The sequence below is a fragment of the Zosterops lateralis genome (genome assembly GCF_965231275.1).
Source record: "Zosterops lateralis genome assembly, chromosome: 32".
In the NCBI taxonomy this organism is placed as follows: domain Eukaryota; kingdom Metazoa; phylum Chordata; class Aves; order Passeriformes; family Zosteropidae; genus Zosterops; species Zosterops lateralis.
In genome coordinates, this window is record NC_139792.1 from 1,841,029 (window position 1) to 1,868,401 (window position 27,373).

The following is a 27,373-nucleotide window of genomic DNA, read 5'->3' on the forward strand; positions in this document are numbered from 1 at the left end:
GGGCGGCGGGGGGAGACAAGGGGCTCCCGGTACCGGGGGGGGGTCCCGGTGTGACCGCAATGGGAGTGGAGGGTGGGGGGGGAACGGGGGTCCCTGCCCGGTGCGGGGGTTCCCCCCTCTGGAGGCTCCCGGGGGGGTTGGGGAGGTCCCGGTATAGAACCGGGGGTCCCGGTGCGGCTGGTCGGGTCTCGGGGGGTCCCGGTGCAGATCTGGGGGGTCCCGGTACAGAACCGGGGGGTCCCTGTAGAGCCATCCCAGCCCCATAGGGAGTCCCCGGGGGTCCCGGTGTCCCCGGCAGAGGGTCCCGTCCTGCCCGCTCCGTACCTGGGGGGCGGCGGGGGCGGCCGCAGCAGCCCCGGTGTGCCCGCCCGGCCCGGTGCGCTGCGGTGCCGGTGCCGGTGGCGGAGCCGGGCGGGGCGCAGGTGCTCCCGGCCCCGCGTGATGTCAGCGGCCGCCGCCGCCCCCTCCGCCACCGGGGCCGCGCCGCCATTTAAAGGGACCGCCGTCCTCCGTGGGGTGCGGGGGGTGGTGGGGAATACCCCCCTAAAAAACCGGGGCTGCACCGCGGGATCCCCCAGTGCCGCCCCCCGGGATTCCTCTGCTCCTCCGGGGGACTCAAAGGTGGCAGAGGAGTGAGGAGGGGTCGGGAGTTGGGGGTGGTCCCGGTACCCTCGGGGGGATCTCCCCCAGCCCCGCACTGGGTGAGGTCAGGCCGGAGTGGCCCCCCCGGGATCCAGGGGACAAAGTGACAGCTGCCAGGGCCGGGCCCAGCCAGGGCGGCTCTTTGTGCTGCGAAATGGAGGAGCTGGGACTGGGGAGGGCGGGGGAAGGACAGACTGGGACAGACAGACGGACACAGGGCTGGGCAGTGACACAGAACAGCATCTGTCAGTCCCCGGGCTGTCCTGGGGAGGGAGGAGGGAGCTCCTCTGCTCCTGGAGACACCCAGAGGACAAAGCAGGACTTTTCCTCCTCCTGGGGAGACCCCAAGTTTGGGGGTCCCTGCACTGTTGGAGCAGCTGAGAGAACCCAGCAAAACTCCCCCATGGAGGGGATCCTGGGGTCAGGGGGATCCCCAAAGCTGGGGGTCTCACAAGACTTTGATCCCCTCAGCTCCCTGACAGCACCAGCCACAGCACACAAAAAGCCTGTGAAACGTTTTCACCGATGTTTTATTGGAAATGTTAAATACTGGGGGTCCGGCCCCAGTGGAGCCGGGGGTTGGGGATGTTCAGGGAGGTTTAGGCGTGTTCCTCTGCCAACTTCTCTGCCTTGGCCACGGCCTCCTCGATGGGCCCCACCATGTAGAAAGCCTGCTCAGGCAGGTGGTCGTATTCACCTGGGGGGACACACACCGTGTCAGGGGGGAGTGGGAGGCCCAGCCAGGCTCCCCCAGCCCCCCTGGGGGCTACCTCACCTGCCAGGATCTGCTTGAAGCCTTTGATGGTCTCTTTGAGTGGCACCAACTTGCCCATGTGGCCGGTGAAGACCTCGGCCACCTGGAAAGGCTGGGACAGGAACCTCTGGATCTTACGGGCACGGGCCACGGTCAGTTTGTCCTCCTCAGACAACTCGTCCATACCCAGGATGGCGATGATGTCCTGCAGTGACTTGTAGTCCTGGGGAGGGGGGACACAGCAGGTGAGTGGTCAGTGCTGATCCCCCAAAACCAGCACCCCACAGAGAGGAGCTGCCCCAGCCCCCTTTACCTGCAGGATCTTCTGCACACCACGAGCCACGTCGTAGTGCTCAGGCCCCACGATGTTGGGGTCCATGATACGGGAGGTGGAGTCCAGGGGGTCCACGGCTGGGTAGATCCCCAGCTCAGCGATGGCACGGGACAACACCGTGGTGGCGTCCAAGTGGGCAAAGGTGGTGGCAGGGGCAGGGTCAGTCAAGTCGTCAGCGGGCACATAAATAGCCTGGGGACACAGAGGGGACACAGTTGGCCCCAGGCAGGTGACACAGCCCCCCCTGCAGGACCCTGGGACTGGTCCAGCCCTCACCTGCACGGAGGTGATGGAGCCCTTGCGGGTGGTGGTGATGCGCTCCTGCATGGTGCCCATGTCAGTGGCCAGCGTGGGCTGGTAGCCCACGGCTGAGGGGATTCTGCCCAGCAGGGCTGACACCTGGGAGGGGACAGAGCGTGAGGCACAGAGCACCAGGGGCTGTGCAGGTGTGGGGGACAGGTACAGCCCACCCTGTGCCCAGCACAGACCTCGGAGCCGGCCTGGGTGAAGCGGAAGATGTTGTCGATGAAGAGCAGCACGTCCTGACCCTCCTGGTCCCTGAAGTACTCGGCCACTGTCAGCCCTGTCAGGGCCACCCTGGCACGGGCACCCGGGGGCTCGTTCATCTGCCCATAGACCAGGGCGACCTGTGGGTGGGACACTGGGGTCAGCACGGTGTCACTGCCATGCCTGGCACAACATTAAAGGAGCCAGAACCTCCCCAGGGGACCCAGCACTCCCTCCTCAAGGTCTCTGCACACCTTGGAAGTGGCATCTTTGAGGTTGATGACCCCAGACTCAATCATCTCGTGGTACAAGTCGTTGCCCTCGCGGGTCCTCTCGCCCACCCCGGCGAACACCGAGTAACCACCGTGGGCCTTGGCCACGTTGTTGATCAGCTCCATGATCAGCACAGTCTTGCCGACACCAGCACCTCCAAACAAACCTGGGAGGGAGGGGAAATAAGGGTTGTGCTCAGCCCCAAGCCAGCCTGGCTGCCCCCAAGGTGTCCTTTCAGCTCTTTCCTCCTCAGATACAAAAAGCGTTGCTTCAGCAAAGCTCAGGAGAATGAAAGTCATGGAGTGAATCATCAGTGAAGGAAAAGTTCCCCAGAGGAACTCTTAGAAATCCCAGAGGGACCACCAGGTGCCCACTCCCCAGACCCACCCCTGCTTTGGGAGGAGGGTCACATACCAATTTTGCCACCCTTGGCGTAGGGAGCCAGCAGATCCACGACCTTGATCCCTGTCACCAGGATCTCCTGCTCGACGCTCATCTCCACAAACTCGGGGGCCTCGGCGTGGATAGCAGCAAACCTGGAGCAGGAAGAGAAGAGGAAGGGGGTGGGCAGCTGCTCTGACCCCCCCAGGCTGGGGGGATGGCAGGGGACAGTCCCCAGTGTGACCCAGGAGAGGCAGAGCCACCCCCCTGCTCACACCTGGTGTGTTCTCAGCCCCTCATCACTCACTGTTTGGTCTTGATGGGGCCCCTCTCGTCGATGGGTTCCCCAATTACATTCATGATCCTGCCCAGGGTCTCGGGGCCCACGGGAATGCGGATGGGAGCACCAGAGTCCAGCACCTTCTGTCCCCTGACCAGCCCTTCTGTGCCGTCCATGGCGATGGTGCGCACGGTGTTCTCCCCTGCCGAGGCCCAAGGACAGCACAGTCACCACACTGTCCTCAGGCTGACTCTGGGGACAGCTGCTGGTGCCTTCCCCAGGCCTTGCCAAGGGGACATTCTGCTGGCAGAAGGGCCAAGAGGAGTAAAATAGCCCAGAGGAAAATTGAGCCCTGCAGCCACGAGCCTTCAGGCAGCCATTTTCCTCCTCCTCAGATTGAAATCCTTGGCTTCAGCAAGCTCAGGAGAACGAAAGTCATTGGAAACATCATCACAGGAGGACCCTCCTCCCCATCCCCTCCTTCCTTCCTTGCACCAGCTGCTCACCCAGGTGCTGAGCCACCTCCAGCACCAGCCGCGTCTCCCTGCCCTGCACCTCAAGGGCGTTGAGGATGGGGGGCAGCCCCTCGTCGAACTGCACGTCCACCACGGCCCCGATGACGGCCACGATGCGGCCGGTGGTGGAGCCGGCCTTGGCGGCGGGGGCTGCCTGGGCTGCATAGTCCCGTCCTGGGGGGAGAGAGGAGTCAAGGTCAGCCGGGGCAGGGCAGCTCCGGGCTCTGTAGGGCCTTGGGGGTGTGGAGATGGGGCTCTTCTGCAGGGTTTGGGGTGTGCCTGAGACCCCTGAACGTCCTTCGGTGCAGCCAGGACCCCCTGAACTCCCTTCCTCAGGGCACTGTGGATCCTCACACCCCGCTCGGTGCACCCTTGATGCACCCAGGACCCCTTGGCCCTTCCTCAAGGCACACAAGAGCTCTGCACCCCACTGTGGGTACAGCCCCCGCACCCCCTCAGCTCACCCAGGACCCTCCAAACCCCTTTCCCTCACAGGACCCCCAAACCCCCTTCCCTCAGCTCACCCAGGACCCCCAAACCCTCTTCCCTCAGAGGACCCCCAAACCCCCTTCCCCCAGCGCACAGAGAACCCCCAAACCCCCTCCCCCGTTACATCCGCAGTCCCTGCAGCTCGAGTGCCCCCACGCCCAATCCTCCAGGGCCGCTGCTCCTCTGCCGCAGCCCATCCCCTCTCCCTGCACGCCTGGCACACCCCACCCCGCCCCGGTAACCGGGGCCCGACCACCGGCACCGCGCGGGCCCCAAGGTGACCCCGGCCCGCCCCGCACTCACGCGCCCCGACGGCGACGGCCGGGGCGGCCCCGCGGCCGAGGAGGAGCGGGAGGAGATCCCGGCCCGGGGCGGCCCCGCGGGGCAGCAGCGGCCGGGCCGCGGCGGCGGCGGCGGCGGCAGAACGACCCGCGAGCCCCAACATGGCGGCGCCGACTGAGCCCCGCGTCTCCTCCGCCCCTCACGGCCCCCGCGGGGGCGGGGCCGCACAGCCGCGCGTCACCGCCGCACCGCGCGCCCATTGGTCATTCAGCCGAGAGGCGCCGGGAGAATTCGCGCCGCTATTGGTCACACCCATGCGGCGTTCGCTCTGCGCTTCTTGGCGATTGGGTGTTGGAGCCGTCAGTCAAAACGCGCTGTGAGATGATAGGGCGGTGCGGTGGGAAGGGGCGTGTCGCGGGCGAAGGGCAGCGGAAGTGGCGGCGCACGTGTCCCGCGGTTGTCCTTGTGCGGGCGCCGTGACCGCAGCCGAGGCCGCACCGGGCCCGTCTCCGCCTCCTTTGCGTTTTTCTCTGCCCCCGGGGCCGCCCCTCACCGGGCAGGTGTCCGCCCCGCACGGCCAAGGGTCACAGCACTGCCACGCCCAGATAGTGTGCGCCTCACGCCCCGGGTGTTACCGCAGGAGACCGCCCCACACCGGGCTGACCCCGCCTCACCGGTCCCTGCTGTCCTCTAGAGACCAAAACCCCACCGCACCGCTCCCCTCAGGGGATTGGGGACCACTGCACCATTTCTCCCCTACCTCCCGAGGGAGGGGATCCCACTCTCCTGCCTCCCCAGGGGAGGGGAACCTGCCCCACTGACCACATTTATCCCTAATGGGAGGGAACCCCATCCCACCCACATCTCCCGGGAGGGAATCCCACCCCTCAATGCCTCCCCAAGGGAGGGGAACCTGCCCCACCGACCACACTTGTCCCTCATAGGAAGGAATCCCACCCTACTGACCTCTTCCAGGAGGGAATCCCACCCCCAAGTGCCTCCCCAGGGGAGGGGAACCTGCCCCACTGACCTCTCTTGTCCCTCATAGGAGAGAATCCCACCCTACTGACCCCTCTCAGGAGAGGATCCCACCCCCCAGTGCCTCCCTAGGGGACGGAAACCTGCCCCACTGACCACACTTGTCCCTAATAGGAGGGAATCCCACCCTGCTGACCCCTCCCAGGAGAGGATCCCCCGCCCCAGGGGAAGGGAATCCCGCCCCAAGTGCTCCCCCATAAAAGGGGATCCCACCCCCTTCCCCTCGCGGAGCTGAGGAATGCACAAGGCCCAGGCCGAAGGAGAGCCAGGGAGTCTTCAACAGTTTATTAGAAAGAATGCAGACATTTAAAAAAATCCCAGCTGCTCTGAACATAAATTGAGGTTTTTCAGCCCGGTTCGCAGGCGCCCGCGCGCCCCACGGTCTGTCACTTGCTGCCAAACCCACAGTGCAAATACGATTTTGGTCTAAATGTACAGATTGACAAGCAACAATGTACAGCCACTCGCACCCCGGGCGAGGAGGTGGAAAGGTCTGGGGGGGTCACACAGGACCAGGAGCCACCGGCACGAGTCGGGGGCGAACACCAAAACGAGGAGAAAATTTTTTTAAAGTTTCTTTTTTTTTTTTTTTTAAGTGGAACAGACCTGAAGACATCACAGAGGGATGCGCCTCGCCTGCTGAATTTGGGGAGCCAATGACAACAGGTTTGTTTTGTTTGGTTTTTGTTCCCGGTATAAATGATAATTTCAGGCCATGGAAAGAGGAGAGAGGAGGGGAAATGCTCATTTACCATTCAGTGTTAATTTGTTGTAATTTTATCTGCTACGAGGCAAGGAGGCTCTGTAAACTTTATTGCAACTGTTCTGAATGGATTGCCTACACCTCAATTGGGTCGGTTTGGGTTTTTTGTTGGGTTTTTTTTTGGTGTTTTTGGAAGTCTGGAAAACGGTTCATGCATAACGTTATTGCCTCTCCTGGCTTTAAGACCGCCCCGTGCCATGGGACACACCTACCATCAGTGAAGCCATTTAAAATGGACTGAAAATGGGTTAAAGGATGCAGGATCTCCCTTTAGGGCTATCAACTCAGGAATTCTTATCTCAATTATGAAATGTTGTGATGAACTTCTTTCCCCAAAACCCTGAAGACGACAGTTTGCCTTACTCCAGATCTGGCATTTCTACAGGGGAAAAGAGAGAAAAGAGAAAATTAGTGGGTTTAGGGTTGGTCTCTGTGGGTTTTATATTTTGCTTGGTTGGTTTTTAAAAGCTCCCAGGGCATTATTATGTCACAAGGGACACGAGCAAGACGACCTGGCCTCCAACCAAGGAGGTCACGGGGCAGTTTTGGGGCTCTGCCCTCCCCTCTGGCTCTTCCCAAGGGAAAACCCTGCCAGAACCACCCTGAGCTGTGCTGCTCCTCAAGCCAAACCCTCTCCCGGGATTGCAGCTGCCTGGGGAAGGTCAAACTGGTATTTAGGGCTTGCATGGAGAGGCTTTCCCAGATTAGATTTGTCTCCCAGGGCTGGCTTTAGCTGGTGGCCAGGATGAACATCTGCAGGGCCAGCTTGGAGCCTTCAGCAGGTGTGTGAGGGGAAAAGAACAACAATAATAACAACAAAAACAACAACTTACTTTCATCATCACTGTCTGGTGAGTCCTGGAAAGGAAAACAAACAAACTTTAAGTGGAGCAGACAGGTCCTTTACCACCCCCCTTTGCCAGCAAAGAGCTGCAGTTCCCAAATCTGGATTTTGAGGAACTCAGTGAGCTCAGTTTGGTCTCATTTCAACCCACAATGACCCCCCCAGTCAATACAGAGAGACACAGACACCAAACTGGTGTCCCCCCACCCTCAGCATCACTGAGAGGACAGGGGAGCGTGGCCTCTCCAGGTGACATCACCTGTGCAAACAAGGTTTGGGGCTATTAAAGCCTTTTTCAGGGCTGAGGGGTGAGTGTTGCAGGATTTCTGAGCCAGCCCTGCAGGTTTTTACTGCACCCAGGTACTCACATCATCTGCCCCATCTACTTCTGGCAAGTCTACGTCGTCGTCTCCTCCCATGTTGTTCATCATCTGCTCAAAGACAAGAACAGCCACACTTTGGGGTGAATCCAACCCCACTCCCCGTCAAAAAAGTCCTAAATCAACATCGCCCTCTTTGTTTTAACAGCTCAGTTGTCCCCATGCAGGAATTACAAAGTGATGGTGCAAAAAAAAAAAAACCAAACTCAGAATCATTGCCTGGCAAGTCCCAAAACTCCAGGAATTTGTTGCTCCTACCTCAGAAAAGCGATCAAAATTGGACATGTCTTCATCTGAATCATCTTCCCAGTCTTTCCAGTTGTTGAAGTCCACGCTGAGCCAGTTGAGCTGCACCAAGAGCAGGAGTTATTTAAGGACAAGGAATTATTTAAGGACAAGGAAGGAACTGGCTGTCAGTTAGAACAGGCAGGTTAACTGAAATCAGGAGCAGCAAAGTGACCCAAAACTGCTCCAGAATTTGAACATGACCCAAATATTCACTAAATTAAAAGCCAGGGGAGGCAGCAGATGCCCAGACCCACCTTTGCCCTCTCTTTTGTTAACCTTGGCCATGCCTGACCAGACTCCCCTTTTCGTAAACAACACAAGATGGATCTGTCTGTTCTTTTATGCTTTGATTCCTGAAAAAGACCAAAGATCCGTTAGTACCATCAGGATGACCTTCACCATGAACTGCTGACATCCCTCCTTTATCTTCACCTCTTCCCTTATTCCTTGTCCTGCAAATACCCCCCAGAGAAGCTTTTTCTGGATCTGACTTGGAATTTTTATGTTTTAAGGAGTAATTTTCCCAAAATTTGGGGAGCAGCTTAAAGAACAGATGGTATTTTTTAGGATCATCATCAATACCTATTTTTTAGGTATTTTTTAGGGATGATTTGGGTTGGAAAGGATATTAAAAACCAAGTTGCAAACCCCTGTAATGTACAGGAACATCTTCCCCTATCCCAGGTTGCTCCAAACATGGCCTTGAACAATTCCAGGAATGAAACATCTGGAATTTCTCTTTTGCCAGCCCCTCACCAGCATCAAGATCTCAGGAAGAACCAGGAGTATACTCACATTTGGATCGATATTATTAAAAAGATCGATTTCATTTAAATGTTTAAAGTTATCGCTTCCTCCAAGACAACTGCAAGAGAAAAAAAAAATAAAAATATTTAGCCCAAAAAAAAAAAAAAAAAAAAAAAAAAAAAAAAAAAAAAAAAAAAAAAAAAAAAAAAATTAAAAATTCGTAGGACAAAATCTGCTTCTCCTAAGCTCGAGTTACTCACCTGAAGGTGAGTTTGGACTTTTCGAAATTTACATTTACGTCTTTGCTGTCTTCAACACAGAACTCAATAAAGACGTAGTCCCTCCGGTCGTACCACTTTGCAGAGGCAGGCTGCCTGTGGGAACAGCAGGGACATTGATTTTCACCAAGAAATCCAACAAAAACAACTCCTTTCTCTGCTTAAATCACGCATTTTGAGCTCACTGTTATTTTTTAAAGGTGAAAAGGGAGAGCGGGAATAAAAAAGAAAAGATGTGTTGGGTGTGTGACGCCCCTGGGAGGAGCCACTGAAATCTGAGACTGAAATAAACGTTTCAGCAGATCAAAAAGTCTGATAAACTCCAAGACTGTGGCAGAAGCTCCACCACCTCCAACAGCTGCACGGGCACACTTCAGAGTGATTTTTTTTTCCACGCAAAGAGTTAAAACCTGAAGTAAAACTACCAAAAATCTCCCTTTTTTGGGGGATATTGATACTATAAAAAAATTATTTAATTGATTAAGCTGGAGAATCACTGCTCCAACCTTACAAGCACCCACAGTGGGACTTCCCATGCAACTTTGCAATATTCTTCTCTTTGCACAATCACCTCGAGAAGCAACAGTGTGTCCCAGGAGAGCTGGGAAAGCTCTGGAGCCAGTCCTGTGTTTGCAGTTCCACCCTGCAGAACTCACCTGCAGCTCTCTGTGCTCCCTGGAGCGGGGAAAAAAAAAAACCACCTGGCTGGGCTCAGACACCTCCTCCCTTTTCCAGTCCTTCCCTGGCAACTGAGGCCGAGCCCAGGGAACACCCACATTCCAGGAGAAGCAAAAGGCCTCCCAGCAGGGCTGTTGCTAAGGCACAGAGGCCACGGGTGTTCCTCAAGCTCGTTTGTCTTCCCAAGATCAGGGAATTGTGGAAATGGTTGGGAGAGACCTTGAAGTTCAGCCAGTGTCACCCCCCTGCCGTGGCAGGGACAGCTTTTTGCTAGTTCAGGTTGTTCTAAGTCCTGTCCAAAATGGTCTTGGATATTTCCAGGGATGAGGAATCCTCTGGGAAATCAATTCCAGCATCACAGGAAGGTATTTCATCCCAATATCCCATCTTAATATCCTTTTTAGCCATTCCCCCTTTATCTGCCATTCCTGGGCCTCACCAGCCTCACAGGAAAGTATTTTCATCCCAATATCCCACCTTAATCTCCTTTTTAGCCATTCTCCCTTTATCTGCCATTCCAGGGCCTCACCAGCCTCACAGGAAAGTATTTTCATCCCAATATCCCACCTTAATCTCCTTTTTAGCCATTCTCCCTTTATCTGCCATTCCAGGGCCTCACCAGTCTCACAGGAAAGTATTTTCATCCCAATATCCCACCTTAATCTCCCTCTTTAACCTCTCCCCATTTATCTGCCATTCCAGGGCCTCACCAGCCTCACAGGAAAGTATTTTCATCCCAATATCCCATCTTAATATCCTCTTTAGCCATTCCCTATTTATCTGTGCCTCTCCAGCCTCACAGGGAGGAATATTTTTTTCCCCATCTGATGCACCTGCAGTGGGATGAGGTGGAAGCTCTGAGCTGGACAAGGATCTAAACCAGGGAAGCTGCAGTGACAACAGCTGCCACCTCACCAAAGAGAGACCCTTTGTGCTGCTCTCTAAGCCAGTATTTGACAAAAAAAAAAAAACTTTTCAGACCATTTATTAAAGCGACCTTTGCTAAACTTCCAGATCAAGATTTTTGACTCACCTGTTCATCAGCTAATCGTGGGCACTGAGCTGTGGCACATTTAGCAAAGGGACTCACCCAAAGGCTCCTGCTGCTCCTGTCCACATTTTCTAGGCATGAACCCAACCACGGCACAGCTCAGCTCCAGCTGAACCCCAAACCAGCCACCTCTGAGCTCCCCCAGAACTGTTTTCCCCACAGCCACGATGCCTTGGGCAGCCTCAACACCTTTTGCAGGTGCTACAACACCTGGGCAGAGATCAATGTCCAAGATTTTAATTTCCAAGAGTATAAAACCACGTGGATTCTGAATTCAGCCTCCAATTCCAGCTGTTCCAGGGGTGATGCTTCCCCTCGTAGCAGCATTTCATTTCAGGGAAATGTTAATTATCACCTGAATCAGGTGAGGTGCAGCAGCAACAGCAGAGCAGCAATTTTCTCACTGTGGTATTTTTAAACCCTTTTTGGACCCAGATTTTTCTCTTTTAACGGGGAATGAAAGACTCTCAAGAGGAAAGGAGGATGAGAAAGGCTGGGAGACAACCCCCCCCCAATGTGGGGCACTCAGAACGTGGCTCCAGCCCCGTTTTCCAACAGAAATCTCAGTGTCCCTGCCTGGATGACGCAGGGGTTGAATGGGGTTAACACTTCCCAGTTCTCAATGTCAATGGAGACATCTCCAGCCTTCCCAGGGAGCTGCACAGTCCAGGCTGTGACCTCGGTGTCTCCGCTGGGATCGGGGACTTCAGGCATCAACAGAACACAGAAAATCCAGAAATCCTACTGGCAATAACAGAAATCCCACTGACAATAACAGAAATCCTACTGGCAATAACAGAAATCCTACTGGCAATAACAGAAATCCTACTGGCAATAACAGAAATCCCACTGACAATTCCAGAAACCCCACTGGCACCTCCAGAAATCCCAATGGCCCTTCCAGAAATCCCCACTGGCACCTCCAGAAATCCCCCTGGCAATTCCAGAAATCCCACTGGCCCTTCCAGAAATCCCACTGGCCCTTCCAGAAATCCCCCTGGCCCTTCCAGAAATCCCATTGGCAATTCCAGAAATCCCCCTGGCACCTCCAGAAATCCCACTGGCAAATCCAGAAATCCTCCTGGCCCTTCCAAAAATCCCATTGGCACCTCCAGAAATCCCACTGGCCATAACAGAAATCCCACTGGCACTTCCAAAAATCTCCCTGGCACCTCCAGAAATCCCACTGGCAATTCCAGAAATCCCACTGGCAATTCCAGAAATCTCCCTGGCACTTCCAAAAATCCCACTCAGCTCAAAGCAACACAAACACATCTGAACTGCAGAGCAGCAAGATCCCAAATTTAACTTTTACTCGGCCAAAATTCACTTTTTTGTACCTAAACCTGCTGCTGCTTTCCCAGGAATTCACCCCCCTGAGCGTGTGGAGCTGCCTCTCCTCCTCTTATCTGCTTTTCCAATCTCAACCTCCCAAAAGGGAGGAGGGGAAAAACCTCTCCCTGTGAGCTTCACCCCCTTCCCAACCAGTAACGCAGGACCCGCCGGAGAGTTGGGATGAAGAGGAAACCGCAGCTGCTTTTTTGTCTCCTGCCCACACGGAGATTCCCAGGAGAAAACCACGGGCAGGAGCAGCTCGTGGGGAGCTCTGCACGTGCTCCCAGTGTTCCCAAACACCCACGGAAAAAATCTCCTCTCACAGGCACTGACCCATCACCACCTGTTACACGGCTCCACCCTGCTCGCCCCAAATCCTGAGCGTGCTTTTGGTTATCCAGCAACTCCTTTTCGGGATTTGGAGAAGGGGAATTTAAATGTGTTTCCATCCTGGGTGGTTCCCAGCAGCAGCTCAATCCGAGTGAGGATTTCCTCTGTCCCATCCACCTGAGTTTTGGGGATTTTCTGAGCAGCCACGGCTCTTCTGGCTCTTCCAATCCCCAAATTCTGATGGAAATCACTGTGGAGCAGGTTCTAGAAGCTTCCCAGCTCCAGTGTGGAGGCTCATTTTCACCACAGAGCCCTCAAAGCTCTGCTGGATATCCCTGATATATCCTGGTCTGTGGCACAGACAGGCTGAACTCACCAGTGAAATCTCAAATCTCCCCTTTTGTGGCACTGAGGAAGTTTGTAAATCCGTCCTCGTGTTCTCTGTCTGTATCTTGTGCCTGTGGAATCCCATTTTTGTCTCCCGGAAGAATCCTGACAGTTCTGCAGAACTGAGTCAGATCCTCAACCAGATTTTCCCTTCCCAGACAGCAATAAAACCGGTTTTACAAAATGACTTTTCCTTTCATTTATACACCTTAGAAAGGCGCTTTTTTTTTTTTTTCATTTAAAAAAAACCCCCTAATTTTAGATTTTAGGTGATTCTATGCAGATGCAGCAGCGCTGCAGTTTCAGGATGATGAAACCTACAGAAATTACACAAAAAAAGTTGTCTCACTTTCACTCACGTTAAGATGAAGCACCTGCACTGTTCAGGATTTCAGAACGAAAGTAAAAGCCTGGCTGAAGGCAAGGGACTAAAAAAACCAGTTCCCAACAGTTAATGCTGTCCTCAGACTGAATTCCTGACAAAACAAAACCTCAGGAAATGCTCCTGCCTCCAGCCCTTCCAGCCAGACGTGTGGAGGTCACTGAATCATGGAAGGTTTTGGGTTGAAAAGGACCTTGAATCTCAATCTCTGCCATGAGCAGGGACATTTCCAACCACCCCAGGCTGCTCCTAACCTGGCCTTGGACACTGCAGGGATGGGGCATCCCTGGAAAATCCATTCCAGTGCCTCACTGCCCTCAGAGGGAGGAATTTTAACCCCAAAATCCCACCTAGCCTTGTTCTCTGAGCAGTCAGAAGTTATTTCCTCCTTGTCCTGCCACTGGAGAGGTGGGAACGCTGCCTGCAGCTCTTCTTTCCCAGCCACATTTCTCTCTGGAGTATCACACAGAAAACCCAGCGAGGGAACACTCAGGTCGAGCCCAGCCCTTCCACCGGGCTGGTTTTGGGTCACTAAAGAGACCCCCGAGAGAATTCCAAGGAAGGAGGTTAATGAGGGCACTGGGAAAGGCGGGATTCCGCCCGGGATCCACGTGGAGCCACTCGGAGAAACGAGATCCAACCGCTCACCTGCAGCGGGCAGAGCAGCACCGCGGCTGCCCCGGGGCTCTCCATGTGCTTTTACCTCCTCCTGAAAGGCCTTTTGGCTATTCCGAGGTTTTTTATGGAATTCTGGAGCGGTTTGGGTTGGAAAAGACCTTTAAAGTCCATCTCGTTCCGCACCAGAGCGGGTTGTTCCCAGTGTCCAGCCCGGCCTTGGACACTTTCAGGGACAGCGCCAAACCCCAGGGATGGATTTTACGCAGAAAATTGGAAGTTTACAAACAGATCCGCTGGCCTGGATGTTTCCACGCGTTACTTACCGGGAGCTTTCCGCGGTTCCGGTGGCCGCGGACACACCGAGAAAAGGCGCGACACCCCCCAAACACCCCCATTCATTCCGAGCGGGGACGGGAAATCCCGCCCGCATCGCGGTACCCCGGGGCCGAGCCGGTAACCGGAGCTGGAGCGCTCCGCCCTCACCCGGTAACCGGGGCTGGGCCCGCCTGATAAAAAACCGGGGCCGGGCCCACGCGATAACAAACCGGGGCCAGGCCTAGCGGCGCGGCGGCGGGGCCTGCTCTGCTCCCAAGGTCGGGAGGCCGCGCTCGGTGGCGGCGGAGCCGAACCGAACCGGGGCGGCTCCCGCGGTACCGCCCGGCGGGGCCTGGCGGGGCCTGCCCGCGCCGCTCCCACCCCCGGGCCTCACATGGCGGATGGCGAGGGCGCTCCTCCTTGCGGGGGGGTGCGGGTGGGGCTCCGGGAAGGTGTGGCGGGTGGGTGCGGGCGGCTCGCAGGCGGTGTGGCGGTGCCGGGAGGGCTCCGGGAGGTTCCGGCGGCGGCTCCGGTGGCTCCGGGCGGGCTCCGGGCTCGGCGCGGCCTCGCTCCCACAATGCCCCGCGCGCGCTCGGCCCGTGGTGACGCAGCAAAATCCCCGCGCGCGCCGCCGCCGCCGCGCGCCGCCTTCCTCCTCCTCCCGCCGCCGCCACTGCGCGTGCGCGGCTCGCCCCGCCCCGCCCCACCCGGCGCGCGCGCCCCTTCCAGCAGCTTCTCGGCGCGCATGCGCAGTGCGGCACAGGGATTTGGGGCGGGGGGATGAGGAAAGGGACCCCCGGGATCCCCCCCAATGTCCTTGTCCTGCTGTTCCCTGGGGGCAGAGCCCGACCCCACCCCGCTCCACTCTCCCGTCAGATGAGAAAGTCCCTCCTGAGGCTCCTTTTCTCCAGGCTGAGCCCCTTCCCCAGCTCATTCAGGACTTCTCCAGACCCTTCTCCTGCTGCTCCAGCCCCTCAATGTCTCTGTGACCCCTCAATGTCTCAGAACTGGACCCAGCACTGGAGGGACACAGGGGGACAATCCCTGTCCCCATGGCTGGGACAGCCCAAGTGCCATCCTGGGCACTCCAGTCTATCCCCAGGGCCTTTCCCAGTTTTCCAGCCCCTCTTCTCCCAGCCTGGAGTGTTCCATGGGGTTGGTGGTGCCTTGTTGACCCACTGGATCCATCCTGTCCAGATGGCCCTGCAGAGCTTTGTGCCTTCCAGCAGATCAATATCCCATCCGAGCTGGTGTCATCCACACACCAAGGTGCCCTCCATCCCCTCACCCAGATCATGGATAAAGACATTACAGGGCTGTCCCTGATGCAGCCACCACCTGGATACAGCCCAGTTCCCCAACACGCTGTGGGCCCAGCCACCAGCCAGCTTTGAACCCCATCCCAAAGTCTGTCCAGGAGTCCACAACCACATCCACAAGCCTTTCCCTCATCCACGATTCCCCTGATGCAGGGAATTGAGGAGCCCCCCTGAAGGGAACCCTGAGGGGATGAAGGGCTGACCCTGCAGCTGAGTGAGGCTGACCCGGGCTCGTGTCTCTCGGGTTGGTTTTCTCACCCAAGATTCAAGTTGTTTAAAGTCCTTGGCCTTGGCGGAGTCTTCAAGGCCTTGCTTTCTGGTTTCTCGAGTTATTATTTGATATCACAAAGTTTTTCTCCGCTCCCAGCCAAATCTGGGCAGGGCTGGGACACGAGGTGACTGCCTACCGATGGGACGTCACCTTACATTTATACAGATAATTACGTGCAGGTTATTTACTATTTCACACCAATGCCCAGTGCTTACACTAAGAGGGTCACTTCTACTTTGACCCAATCCACTCTAACTACCTTATATCATCACCACCCCAGAAGATGGAGGATGAGGAAGAAGGAGAGGGACACGAGGTACCACCCAAATCCCACCATCTTGTCCCCCATTTACCTCTATTCTAATAATCCTAAAACTACTGAATTTTGTATGTTCTACTGTGCTAAACTACTATTTTTTTTTCACTTCCTGGTGATTTGCAATTCCTCTCCTAATGCTGGAAGTTTCTCCCATGGGCTAAGATCAAACTCAGTGTCTTCCTGAACTCTGTGCCAAGGTTTCCAACCCCCCTGGACCAGCTCCACACCCCCTGCCCAGGGCTCAAATTCTCTTTCCCAGGTCCCAGGTCATCCAAAGGGATGTCCTGGACTCCAACAGTGTCCAGCCAGGCTCTGGGACAGGAAGGAAAGGAGGGAAGGGGCAGGTGGAGTTCCAGGACGGGGTATCAGTGCTGGGATCTTCCCGGGAGGAAAGCTCCACCCTGGGGCCACGACTCTCAGGGAAGGGCGGGCAGCAAAGCACCACAGAGAGCAGCAGTTTCACCAACAATAAGCCACAACTTTTATTAACCGATAGAAATAGTACAAATTTTAAATTTGGTTGTATTTTTACTCTTCTCTGAAACACCAAAAAAGGCTCCTCCCTCCGGCGGCTACATCGTCAGCTCCTGTGGGGAGAACAGGAGTCAGGAGCCAGCCCAGAGCTGGCAGCTCTCCCCAGGGACCCCCCCCCAAACCTGCTGCCCCCCAAGACTCACCATTATCGCGTTTACAATGTCGTTACTGTTGTTCTTGAGGGCTCGCACGGCCTTTGCCCGCGACACGTTCGCCTGCGACATCACCAGCTCAATGTCTTTCACCTCCACGCCGGTTTCGTCAACCTGAAGGGGAAGCAGAGCCCAGGATTGGTGCCAGTTCCAAGCCTGGCACGGGCTGGGATTGTCTAGATTCAAATCTAGGAGGCCAGGCTTGCAGTGTAAACACCCCCAGGGCAGGACCCTGTGCTCTCCTCCTTTTGCCACACGGATGAAGGAGAAGAATCCATGGATTAACTCAAATCACAGCCCCACAGAGAGGCTGGGGAAGGTGTTACCTCCTCTTCCTCGCTCTCCTCCTGCACAGTGGGGGTCTGTGTGTTCTCCTGGATGTTAGAAACAGGTTCTCCTTGCACTTTGAACTTTTCAGCGGCCGCCAGCTGAGCCTGCTGGGACAGGTCTTCGATCTGCAGGAGGGAAGGAAAGAAAGGAGTGATGAGGCCAGTCCTGGGCAGTGCCAGCACATTCCCTGGCAGGAGCCACACGGGGTGACAGGAAGGAACAACGGCATAATGTCCTGCTGGCTCACCTTGGCCTCGCCAAAGACAATGTAGGTGTCTGACGCCGGGCTCTTGTACACGTCTGGCTTTGTGATGACAAAGAGGATGTTCTTGGATTTCCGGATGGTGACTCTGGTGACTCCTGTCACCTGGCGAAGGCCCAGCTTGGACATTGCCTGAAAAACACCAGGGAAAGGTCAGCGCTGCTCCTCTCTCCGGAGCCCCAGATCCAACATTTGCTGCATGGATACACCGGAAAATGTTCATCTACTGCCACAGAGCAGCGCTCCTGAGTGTCACCTGGAGAGAACACTCCAATCCCAGGACTGGTGAGATCCCCAGCGTGACTCTGAGCCCTGGGGCTGTTCACCAGGGACAGGTGAAGCCTCACCTTCCGAGCTTTCTTCTCGCTCCGGCTCTGTTTTGCTTTGCTGACGGGTTCTTCATCTATTTCGGCTGCTGCTGCGAGCTGCAGGGAGGGAAAAAACCAGAGGGACCCGTGACAATCCTGAGGTGACACTGCAGGGACTCTGATCCACCAGGGATGGCGTGTGCCACCTGCCCTACCTGTGCCTGCTGTGTCGTGGCCTGTGTGGAGTCCTGCTCTTCGAGCTCTGGTACGGATTCATCACTGTCGGACTCTGTGCCAGACCCTGCAGAGACACACACAAAACCCTCACTCTTCCCATTTCAGGTAGGTCCAGGGGACACAGCCTTTGCTGCTGGTTCCCAGTGCAGCCACCAGTCAGCCCAGTTAGGTGGTGGATGGAGCATTCCCTGCGCTCTGAATGGCATCAGAAGCTGTCACTGTATCCCAATGCCATCAGCAGGGTGGTACAATGGGTCCTCAGCCTCTCCCCGTGGTGGGAGTTGGGTGGTGCCAGAGCCCCACAGGTGCCCTGAGGCTCTGGAATGAATCACAAGGCAGCTCCAGGCTCGAGGAGGAGGTGGGTGGCACTCCCAGGGTGCTCAAGTGGCAGCAGCCAAGTGTGACAGGGCTCCTTTTGACTCTCCTCAAACCCAGAGCTGACACACGGCACTGAGACCCTACTCACTGAGCCCTCAGGGCTGCTGCACATCCGTAACTTCACTACAGGGATGATCTGGGATAATCCTGAACCCCCTGACGAAACCTAAAGGGCCACCAGCTGCAATGCCACCACCACTTGTGACCCACAGCACAGTTATCAAAGCAGAGCCAGGTGTCCCCAACCTCGGATCACCTGGAGGTGACTGTGATACTCCCGTGCAGCCATTACCTGGATTCAGTCCTGCTTCCTGCTCTGGGAAGGGCCTTTGTGCCCACAGCCCACAGGAGCTCTCTGCAGGTGTCAAGGTGTGCTCCCAACACTTCAGGCAGAGCGTGGGGACAGCGGAGTTTGTCACCAGTGCTGCCTGCAGCCCCCCAGACATGGGGACACCACACACAGCAGGCACAGACCCCCGTGGCACCTCCTCCAGCTGTGTGAAGCCAGCTCAGCTCGCAGTGCCCATGCCACAACACCACACGCCGTGCTCCGTGCCCGAGGACACACGTTAGTGACCACACCGAGCCCCGTCCCCTCTTTTTTCCTCCCCGAGCTCACCCTGCCTGCTCAGCTCACTCTGTCCCCCACTCTCCAGGGACCTCGAGCAGGGTTAGTATATCCCGTGGGCAGCCAGTGACACACTCCATGCACACGGCAAACCCCGCGCCCCCGCAAAATACCCTTGTCATTCTTGAGGACGGGCTGCGGGGCCGGAGAGAGCTCCAGCAGCACGGGCGGCTCGGGGGGGAGCAGAGGCGGCAGGTCCTCATCCTCAGCGCTCAGCGGGGCCTTCGAGGGAGCTTTGGGCTGGGGGGGACAAGGCTTGGCTGCCTTGTTGTTGGTGGGGGGCTGCTGTTGCTGTTTTTTGGCAGAGGGAGCAGAGACAGGACGGATGGTGTCTGCTTTTGTGGGAGTTGAGGGTTGTTTTGGAGGGGCAGCAGAAACACCCGTGGCTGGAGCAGGAGCTGCAGGGGTTGGAGTGGCCTTAACAGGGCTTTTTGGAGGTGCCTTGGCCTCAGCAGGGCTTTTTGAGGGTCCTTTGGCTGCAGCAGGAGTGGCTGGAGGGGGAGTGGCTTTGACAGGACTTTTTGGGGGCGCCTTGGCCTCAGATGGAGCTGCAGTGGCTTTGACAGGGCTCTTTGGGGGTGTCTTGGCCTCAGCAGGGCTTTTTGAGGGTCCTTTGGCTGCAAGAGCTGGGCTGGCTTTGGCAGGACTCTTTGGGGGTGCCTTATCCTCACTGGGGGTGGCTTTGGCAGGGCTCTTTGGGGGTGCCTTATCCTCACTGGGGGTGGCTTTGGCAGGACTCTTTGGGGGTGCCTTGTCCTCAGTGGGGGTGGCTGGAGCTGGGGTGGCTTTGACAGGGCTCTTTGGGGGTGTTTTGGCTGCTGGGGGGGCAGCTGGAGCTGGGGTGGCTGTAACAGGGCTCTTGGCAGGCACTTGGGCAGGAGCCAGAGGAGTTTTGGCCTCAGCAGGGGCTGCTGGAGCTGGGGTGGCTTTGGCAGGGCTCTTTGGAGGTGTTTTGGCCTCAGCAGGGGCTGCAGGAGCTAGGGTGGCTTTGGCAGGGCTCTTTGGGGGTGTTTTGGCCTCAGCAGGGGCTGCTGGACCTGCGGTGGCTTTGGCAGGGCTCTTTGGAGGTGTTTTGGCCTCAGCAGGGGCTGCTTGAGCTGGGGTGGCTTTGGTAGGGCTCTTTGGGGTTGTTTTGGCCTCAGCTGCAGGGACTGGGGCTTTGACAGGGCTTTCTGGGGTGGCTTTGGCCTCAGCAGGGGCAGCTTTGACAGGGCTCTTTGGGGGTGCCTTGGCCTCAGCAGGGGCAGCTGGAGCTGAAGGTGCTGGAGCCACAGGAGCAGAAGGGGAGGTGACAGGGCTGCCCTTGAGAGACTTTTTGCCTCCTCCAGGGGAAGCTGGAGTTGGGGTGGCTTTGACAGGACTTTTTGGGGGTGCCTTGTCCTCAGTGGGGCTGGATTTGACAGGACTTTTTGGGGGTGCCTTGTCCTCAGTGGGGGTGCCTGGAGCTGGGGTGGCTTTGACAGGGCTCTTTGGGGGTGCCTTGTCCTCAGTGGGGGTGGCTTTGACAGGGCTCTTTGGGGGTGTTTTGGCTGCTGGAGGGGCAGCTGGAGCTGGTGGAGCTGGGGTGGCAGGGGATGGGGTGACAGGGGATGGGGGAGCAGCAACAGGGCTCTTGGGAGCAGTTTTGGCTGCAGGTGGGGTGGCTGGAGCTGGGGTGGGGGGAGTTGGAGCGGCAGCTGAGGCAGCAACAGAGCCCTTGGGAGCAGCTTTGGCTGAGGGCGGGGCAGCTGGAGAGGGTGGAGCTGCCGTGGGCGGTGTGACAGGGACAGAGGGGGCAGTGACCGGGCTCCCAGGAGCTGCTTTGGCTGCAGGAGGAGTGGCTGGAGCTGCCACGGTTGGTGTGACAGGGACAGAGGGGGCAGCTGGGGCAGTGACCAGGCCCCCAGGAGCTGCTTTGGCTGCAGGAGGAGTGGCTGGAGCTGCCATGGGTGGTGTTAAAGGGGCAGCAGGAGGTGTTTTAGGCACAGGAGGGGTGGCCAGAGGTGCCAAGGGCGGTGTGACAGGGACAGAGGGGGCAGCTGGGGCAGTGACTGGGCTCCCAGGAGCTCCTTTGGCCACAGGAGGGGTGGCTGGAGCTGCCATGGGCAGTATGACAGAGGCAGCAGGAGCTGGTGTGGCCACAGGAGAGATGGCTGGAGCTGGTGTGACAGGGACAGCAGGAGGTGTTTTAGGCACAGGAGGGGTGGCTGGAGCTGTCACAGCTGGTGTGACAGGGACAGCAAGAGGTGTTTTAGGCCCAGGAGGGGTGGCTGGAGCTGCCATAGCTGGTGTGACAGGGACAGCAGGTGTTTTAGGCCCAGGAGGGGTGGTCAGAGGTGCCACAGGTGTTGTGACAGAGGGGCCAGCAGGCACAGGAGCTGCTCCTGGGAACACAGGGCTTGCTGGAGGCCCTGGGACAGAGATGGCAGCTCCCAGTGCAGGTGTGGACAGGGCAGGAGCCACTGGAGCTGCTGCCCTCGGGGCTGGGCTCCCAGGAGGGGTCCTGGCTACAGGGGGAGGCACTGGGTGTCCCACAGCTGGGACAGCTGGGGCAGGGCCCACGGGACAGGCCTTGGCAACAGAAGGAGCAACTGGGACCAGTGGTGAGACTGGGGCACCAGGGGCTGGGGCAGCAGCAGGATGCCCAGGGGACATCCCAGATGGCAGCAGAGGGATAGGAGGTGACAAAGGAGCTTTGGGGGCAGCCAGGAAAACAGGGGGAGAGATGGCACCCACCAGGGCTGGGGTTGGAGCTGGGGCTCGGGGAGAGGCTGGGACAGAAGGCAGAGGGCTGGGAGCAGGAATTCCAGGAGATACTGGGACTGTGGGGAGTGGGGGTGACCCCGGGCTCTGGGGACACACTGCCACGCTGGGAGCAGGCAGCAAACTGGGAGACACTGGGGGGGGAGAGGCCAGAAGGGGACGGGATGGGGGTGGTAGGAGAGGGGCTGGGGCTGCTCCAGAGGCAGGGAGAGGACCTAGGGCTGCTCCAGAGGAAGGGAAAGGACCTGGGGCTGCTCCAGAGGAAGGGAAAGGACCTGGGGCTGCTCCAGAGGAAGGGAAAGGACCTGGGGCTGCTCCCGAGGTGGGAAGTGGGGCCAGGGGTGCAGCTCCCACAGAAGCAGCAGCAGTTTTCATGGGAGAGGTGAGAGCAGCTGGGAGAGAACTGGAGGGGGCAAGAGGAGCCACTGTCACTGCAGCAGAAGCAGCAGCCAGGCCGGGGGACACTGGAGCTGGGAATCCTGGAGACACTGGGCTAACTGGGGCAGGCCCTGGAGATCCTGGGGCTGCAAAACCCACCGGAGCCTGTGGAGCTGGAGGAGGGGAAGGGGTGACTGGGCCTGGCAGAGCTGGGGCAGGGGGCTGGGGGGGAACAGAGAACACAGGGATTGCTGCAGCTGGGACCACAGGGGGGGACACGGGGCCTGGGGGGCCCGGCAGAGCCGTGGCAGCACTGGGGGGCTGCTGTGCTGGGACAGCCTGGGCAGATGGAGATGGAGTCAGAGGTGGGGAATGAGCAGCGTGAAGAACAGCTGAAGGAGAGAAACAGAGTGAGCTGTGAGAGGAGGGAGGGAGAAAGGGAGAGGAGGAGAGGCAGGGAGGGGGCAGGCAGCCAGCCCTGGCCTCTGTGCCTGGCTTCTGGCCCAGCAAGCACTGCCTGCCCTGCCAGGGTCAGCACGGACCAGGATGTTCATCCCCTCCTCAAACACAGATTTTCCCAAGCTCTGGAATAGCAGGAGGCACTCCCTGAACTCAGCAGGAAGCCCCAGCAGGCCAGGGATGCAGAGATCCAGCTCTGCCCTCTCAAAGGGGCTGTCACAACCTCTGTTGAGCCCCAGAGGTCTGGCAGGACCCCTGGGTAACAAAGACCCACCCGAGAAGAGGATGGAAAAGTCAAATATAACCCACTGGCACATGGAATTACTCCTGGGAATTCCCTGGGAGTCCCCTCCCTCCAGCCATGGGTGACATGAGGGCACAACAACACGGGGTGGTGGGGCCAGGCCCACCAGAGCCCCCCAGTGCCCTGGGAGCTGTTAGGGTTAATGGAACTGCAGCCCCCAGAATGGCACACGCTGGTTAATGCGGCACACGAGGGGTTACAGGAGGGTCCCCAGTACCTGGAGCAGGGATGGGAGCAGGAACGGGGGCAGCTGGAGCTGAACGGGGAGAACAACAGTTTATTAAGGCAAATCCCACTGACCAGGAGCAGCTTCCAGTTCCCCAGGAAGGCCCAAGAGAGCCTGGAGAGGGCCTGGCCATTCCCAAAACCAGCTGGTGATCCAAGGGCACTGCTCAGGCCATGACAGGGCTGAGCTCCCAGCTCCTGAGGCAGAGCTGAGACCCCAGAAAAAGACCTGACATTCCCAATGCCAAACAACAGTCAAAGGGGACTGTTTAGGGAAAAAAACCACGAGAACACTCATCTTCCAGCTCCTGAGGCAGAGCTGAGACCCTGGAGAGAGCCCTGATACTCCCAATGAAATTCCCAATGCCAACCATCAGTCAAAGGGCACTGTTTAGGGAAGAAACCATGAGGACAAACAGCTTCGAGCTCCTGAACCAGAGCTGAGAGCCTTGAAAAAGCCCTGATATTCCCAATGCCAACCATCAGTCAAAGGGCACGGTTTAGGGGAAAAAGCCATGAGGACACTCAGTTTCCAGCTCCTGAGGCAGAGCTGAGAGCCTGGAGAGAGCCCTAACATTCCCAAAGCCAAACAACAGTCAAAGGGGACTGTTTAGGGAAGAAAACCATAAGAACAGTCAGCTTCCAGCTCCTGAAGTAGGGCTGAGAGCCTGGAAAAAGCCCTGACATTCCCAATGTCAACCAGCAATCAAAGGGCACTGTCTAAGGAAGAAACCATGAGAACAATCAACTTCCAGCTCCAGAGGCAGAGCTGAGAGCCTGGAAAAAGCCCTGACAGCCCCAAAATCACTCCCAGCACGCCCTGGAGATCCAAGGGCAGCGCTGAGGGAAGGGCCAGGGAGGGAGGGCAGTGCTGGCCCAACCGGTCGGGGCAGCAGAACCGGCCCGGCCTCGGTGCTGCCCTGGGGCAGCAGCACCAGGAACTGCCCAGCCCAAATCCAGCCCCACTCCAGGGATCCTGTCCCTGCAGCTCCTGCGTCCCTGTCCCTGCCAGCTGCTGTGTCCCTGTCCCTGCCAGCTGCTGTGTCCCTGTCCCTGCCAGCTGCTGTGTCCCTGTCCCACCCTGGGGTCAGGGTCACACTCGTGTCCTGGCCTCGCTGTCACCCAGGGCAGTGTGTGGAATGCAGGGAATGACATCCCTATCCCCACCCCAGGAATGAGGTCCTGAAAGATGCTTTTAATGCCACGTTTTATCCCAAACTGTTGGGAAAGATGGGACAGGAAGGACCTTATGGATATGATTGTATGGTAAGAAATACTGCAGGTGTAAAATCTGAGTGAAATAGGAATGAAAGCCAGTTTTGAGATGTGAGCATGGCAGGCAGGAAGACGGTGATTAGCTGAAGATGAGTTGAAAGACAGAAAAACAAAAGACTCAGGAATGTGTTGCCTTTCCATCCTGCAAAGGCATCAGGGAACAAGGGCATAAAAAAGGAGTCTATAGAGTTTAGAATATAAAATGACATGGTAATGTAGTAGTTCTTATAGGCTGCATGCAAAGTTTGTAGGTTTTGTATCTTGCACGGGTTGGTCACTGTAAATTAGAATATTCAACACAAAAAGAGATAGAATGTACTGTAACAAGGAGATCATCCTCTTACCCTCTTGGCTTGCTCTCTTTTGCCCCTCCTCTCTCCTCTCTCTCACCTCTCTTGCTCCTGTTTTCTCCCCACACTTTTCCCCTGCTCCTACCCCAATTTTACCCCTTTTCTCTCTTCTATTTTTCTCTCTCCCCATTCTCTCTTTAGGGCTTTGCTGGTGGCTGAAAGCAAAGCCCTCTTTACCCACAACCCTTGTAATAATAAACCCACGTGTTTCTAGAACATCTCATGTCTGCAAAATTCCTTGTCTCCCTGCCATCCAGGGAAAAAATTCTACACCAAACCTTGGGACTGGAGCTGGACATCAGTGCCAGGACACTTCCTGCTCCAGAGAACATCCTGCTGTCTCTGAAAGGAGCAACAAGTCCTGCCAAGGGCTGTGCTGGTCACAGAATGAGCTGTGCAGAGCCACCAGGACAATCCCTGACCCCTTCCTGCTCTCCCTGTTCCTTCTCCAGCTCCACTGGCACTGTCTGAGCACATTCCTGATAAACACAATCATTTCTGCTTGTTGCTTCTCCCCCACAGCTCCACCTTCCCTTGGTCTTTTCTCAAACATCACCAAGCCAAAGGATTCCCCAAAACCACCTGGGGGGCAGAGCCTGCCCAAAATCCCTCTGGATCAGGGAGCACCAGCCCCATCTCCAGGGTTTTTCCAGGGTTTTTTTTTTTCCAGGGACCTCCATGGAACAAGATGAAAGTCCTGAGGAATCCCACGACAACATCAGAGACTCGAGAGCAGCAGAATTTTGGGAGTTGTCAGCTGAGAGGGACACAAGAGCCATTCCAGGGAAAGGGCCCCAAAGAGGAATTCCAGCTACGCTGGGTGAGGGATAAGGAGCTCAGCAGCTCCCTGGGAATCATCAGAGCAGCTGTCACAGCACCAGCCATCACTCAGCTCCCTCCTCGTGTCCCCTCTGTGTCACCAACCCTCAGAGTGGTCCCTCAATGGGACAGGGATCAAACCCAATGAGAGACTCCCAAATCCTACAGGGCAGATCTCCAAAATTCAGTGAGAGATCCCCAAATCCAACAGGGCAAAACCTCCAAAATCTAATGAGAGATCCCCAAATCCAAAGGGACAGACCCCAAATCCAAGGGGGCAGACCCCAAAAAACCAGAGACCCCCCCAAATCCAACAGGGCAGACTCTCAAAAAATCAGTGAGAGATCCCCAAATCCAAAAGGACAGACCCCCAAAAATTAGTGAGAGATCCCCCAAATCCAACAGGGCAAAACTCCAAAATTCAATGAGAGATCCTCAAATCTAAAGGGACAGACTCCCAAATCAAATGGGTCAGGGCCCAAAATTCAATGAGAGATCTCCAAATCCAAAGGGACAGACCCCAAATCCAAGGGGGCAGATCCCAAAAAATCAGAGACCCCCCCCAAATCCAACAGGGCAAAAATCTCCAAAATTCAGTCAGAGATCCCCAAATCCAAAGGGACAGACCCCAAATCCAACAGGTCAGGCCCCCCCAAAAAATCAGAGACTCCCCCCCAAATCCAACAGGGCAAAACCTCCAAAACTCAATGAGAGACCCCCAAATCCAAAGGGACAGACCCCAAATCCAACAGGGTCAGACCCCCAAAAAATCAGTGAGAGACGCCCCCAAATCCAAAGGGACAGACTCCCAAATCCAATGGGACAGACACTCAAATCCAGCAGAGGAAACCCACTAACACAACAGGGCAGAGCACCAAACCTACTGTAAAACCCCCAACCCCAACGGGAGAGACCCCAAATCCAACAACAGAACCCTGTTCGACCCTCTCAGATGAGTTCACAACACCCACTCACGGAACAGACCCAAAATCCAACGGGAGATCACCAAATCCAACAGGAAAAAAACCCAAAATCCAATGGACAGACCCCCAAACCCCCAAATCCAACACCCCGGCGTGGCCAGGGGCCGCTTCCCCCAGATTCCCACCCAAACTCCGATAATTTCGGGACACGAGGCGTCTTCACTTCCATGACTCTAATCACATTCCTTGTGGGATAATTCACGAGTTTTGGGTGGAAAAACACAAACCCGGCCCGGTTTGTTTTGGCCACAGCACGAGGGGAACACGGAAAAATCACAGAATGAAAAACCTCAAAATCTCCGAGGGGGAACCGGGGGTCAAACAACCCCCGCCGCCAGCGGGTTTTGGGGACCACCGGGGGATCCTCGTCCCTTCCCTCCCGCAGACCCCACCAGGTGAGGAAAATCCCGGGAATCACCCCAAAACCCCTCCCGGTTCTCACCTGTCTCTGCCTGAGGCTGCGGCAGCTCCTGCTCCGTGGCCGGGACGGTTTCTGTGGCTTCGCCGGGCATTTCTACGGGAATGGAGAAAACCGACAGGCCTGGACTCACCGGGGGCTCTCCAGGACAGACCACTGGGAACGACTCGTCCTTCCCACCCCGCTCCGACACCGCGCGGCTCCCACTACCGGGGAGATCTATCAGGACAACTCGGCCGCAGGGCACGGGCAGAGCCCGATCCCGCTCCCGTTCCCGGTGCCGGTTCGGGGCCTAGGCCGCCTCCTCCCCCCCCACCGCCGGTACGCGGGGCCGCCCCCTCTGCCCTGCCCGCCGGGCCCGCGGCTCCATCCATAGCCTCAATTGCGTCCTGCCGGCCATCCGCTGATCCCGGTAAGCGGCGAGCGGCGCCCCGAGCGGCGGATGGCGGCGGATGGCGGCGAGCGGCGGCGCGGGACTCACTGTGCGGGGAGCGGGGTCCAAGATGGCGGCGGAAAGAGACCGAGAGGGCAGCGCGACTTCCGGGAGTGCGGCACTTCCGGGGCAGTGGGGGGAGAGGCCGGAAATACGGTCCGGCCCGGCCCCCAAAGCCGCGTTCAGGAGTTCCGGGTGCTGTTTGGGCCCCACGGTGGGTGCGGGGAGACCCCCCCGGGGTGGGGGGTGGGATCCCCTGAGAGGGGGTGGGACTCCCGTGGGGAGGGGGCGAGGAGCCCTCTGGGTGGGGGATGAGATGGTGTGAATGCGAGGGCTGGTTTTAGCCGGTGGGGAAGGG

General features: G+C 57.2%; 3 protein-coding genes across 4 annotated transcripts; all 3 read right to left on the reverse strand.

Annotated features, from left to right (window-relative positions):
• Positions 1 to 1,154: 1,154 nt before the first annotated feature.
• Positions 1,155 to 4,635, reverse strand: ATP5F1B (ATP synthase F1 subunit beta). The gene is made up of 10 exons (XM_083881049.1): positions 4,479 to 4,635; positions 3,678 to 3,860; positions 3,199 to 3,373; positions 2,925 to 3,046; positions 2,492 to 2,676; positions 2,219 to 2,377; positions 2,007 to 2,129; positions 1,710 to 1,922; positions 1,418 to 1,619; positions 1,155 to 1,339 (listed from the first exon to the last, which is right to left on the reverse strand). The coding sequence occupies exons 1-10, from the start codon at positions 4,618 to 4,620 to the stop codon at positions 1,242 to 1,244; spliced, it is 1,602 nt and encodes a 533-aa protein (XP_083737175.1). The 5' UTR covers positions 4,621 to 4,635; the 3' UTR covers positions 1,155 to 1,241.
• Positions 4,636 to 5,765: 1,130 nt separating this feature from the next.
• Positions 5,766 to 14,548, reverse strand: PTGES3 (prostaglandin E synthase 3). 2 transcript variants are annotated; one of them, XM_083881055.1, is made up of 8 exons: positions 14,286 to 14,548; positions 8,778 to 8,891; positions 8,566 to 8,635; positions 8,025 to 8,123; positions 7,741 to 7,830; positions 7,471 to 7,533; positions 7,092 to 7,116; positions 5,766 to 6,637 (listed from the first exon to the last, which is right to left on the reverse strand). In XM_083881055.1, coding segments are annotated over exons 1-8 (483 nt in total). In that variant the 5' UTR covers positions 14,288 to 14,548; the 3' UTR covers positions 5,766 to 6,617. The 2 variants fall into 2 exon arrangements, with proteins under 2 accessions (XP_083737181.1, XP_083737180.1); XM_083881054.1 differs by lacking the exon at positions 14,286 to 14,548 and adding an exon at positions 13,900 to 14,045.
• Positions 14,549 to 16,257: 1,709 nt separating this feature from the next.
• On the reverse strand, positions 16,258 to 27,141 carry NACA (nascent polypeptide associated complex subunit alpha). Its single transcript, XM_083881119.1, has 8 exons — positions 27,064 to 27,141; positions 26,607 to 26,678; positions 17,602 to 17,687; positions 17,426 to 17,503; positions 17,064 to 17,210; positions 16,813 to 16,941; positions 16,478 to 16,600; positions 16,258 to 16,387 (listed from the first exon to the last, which is right to left on the reverse strand). The coding sequence occupies exons 2-8, from the start codon at positions 26,674 to 26,676 to the stop codon at positions 16,373 to 16,375; spliced, it is 648 nt and encodes a 215-aa protein (XP_083737245.1). The 5' UTR covers positions 26,677 to 26,678; positions 27,064 to 27,141; the 3' UTR covers positions 16,258 to 16,372.
• Positions 27,142 to 27,373: the final 232 nt, after the last annotated feature.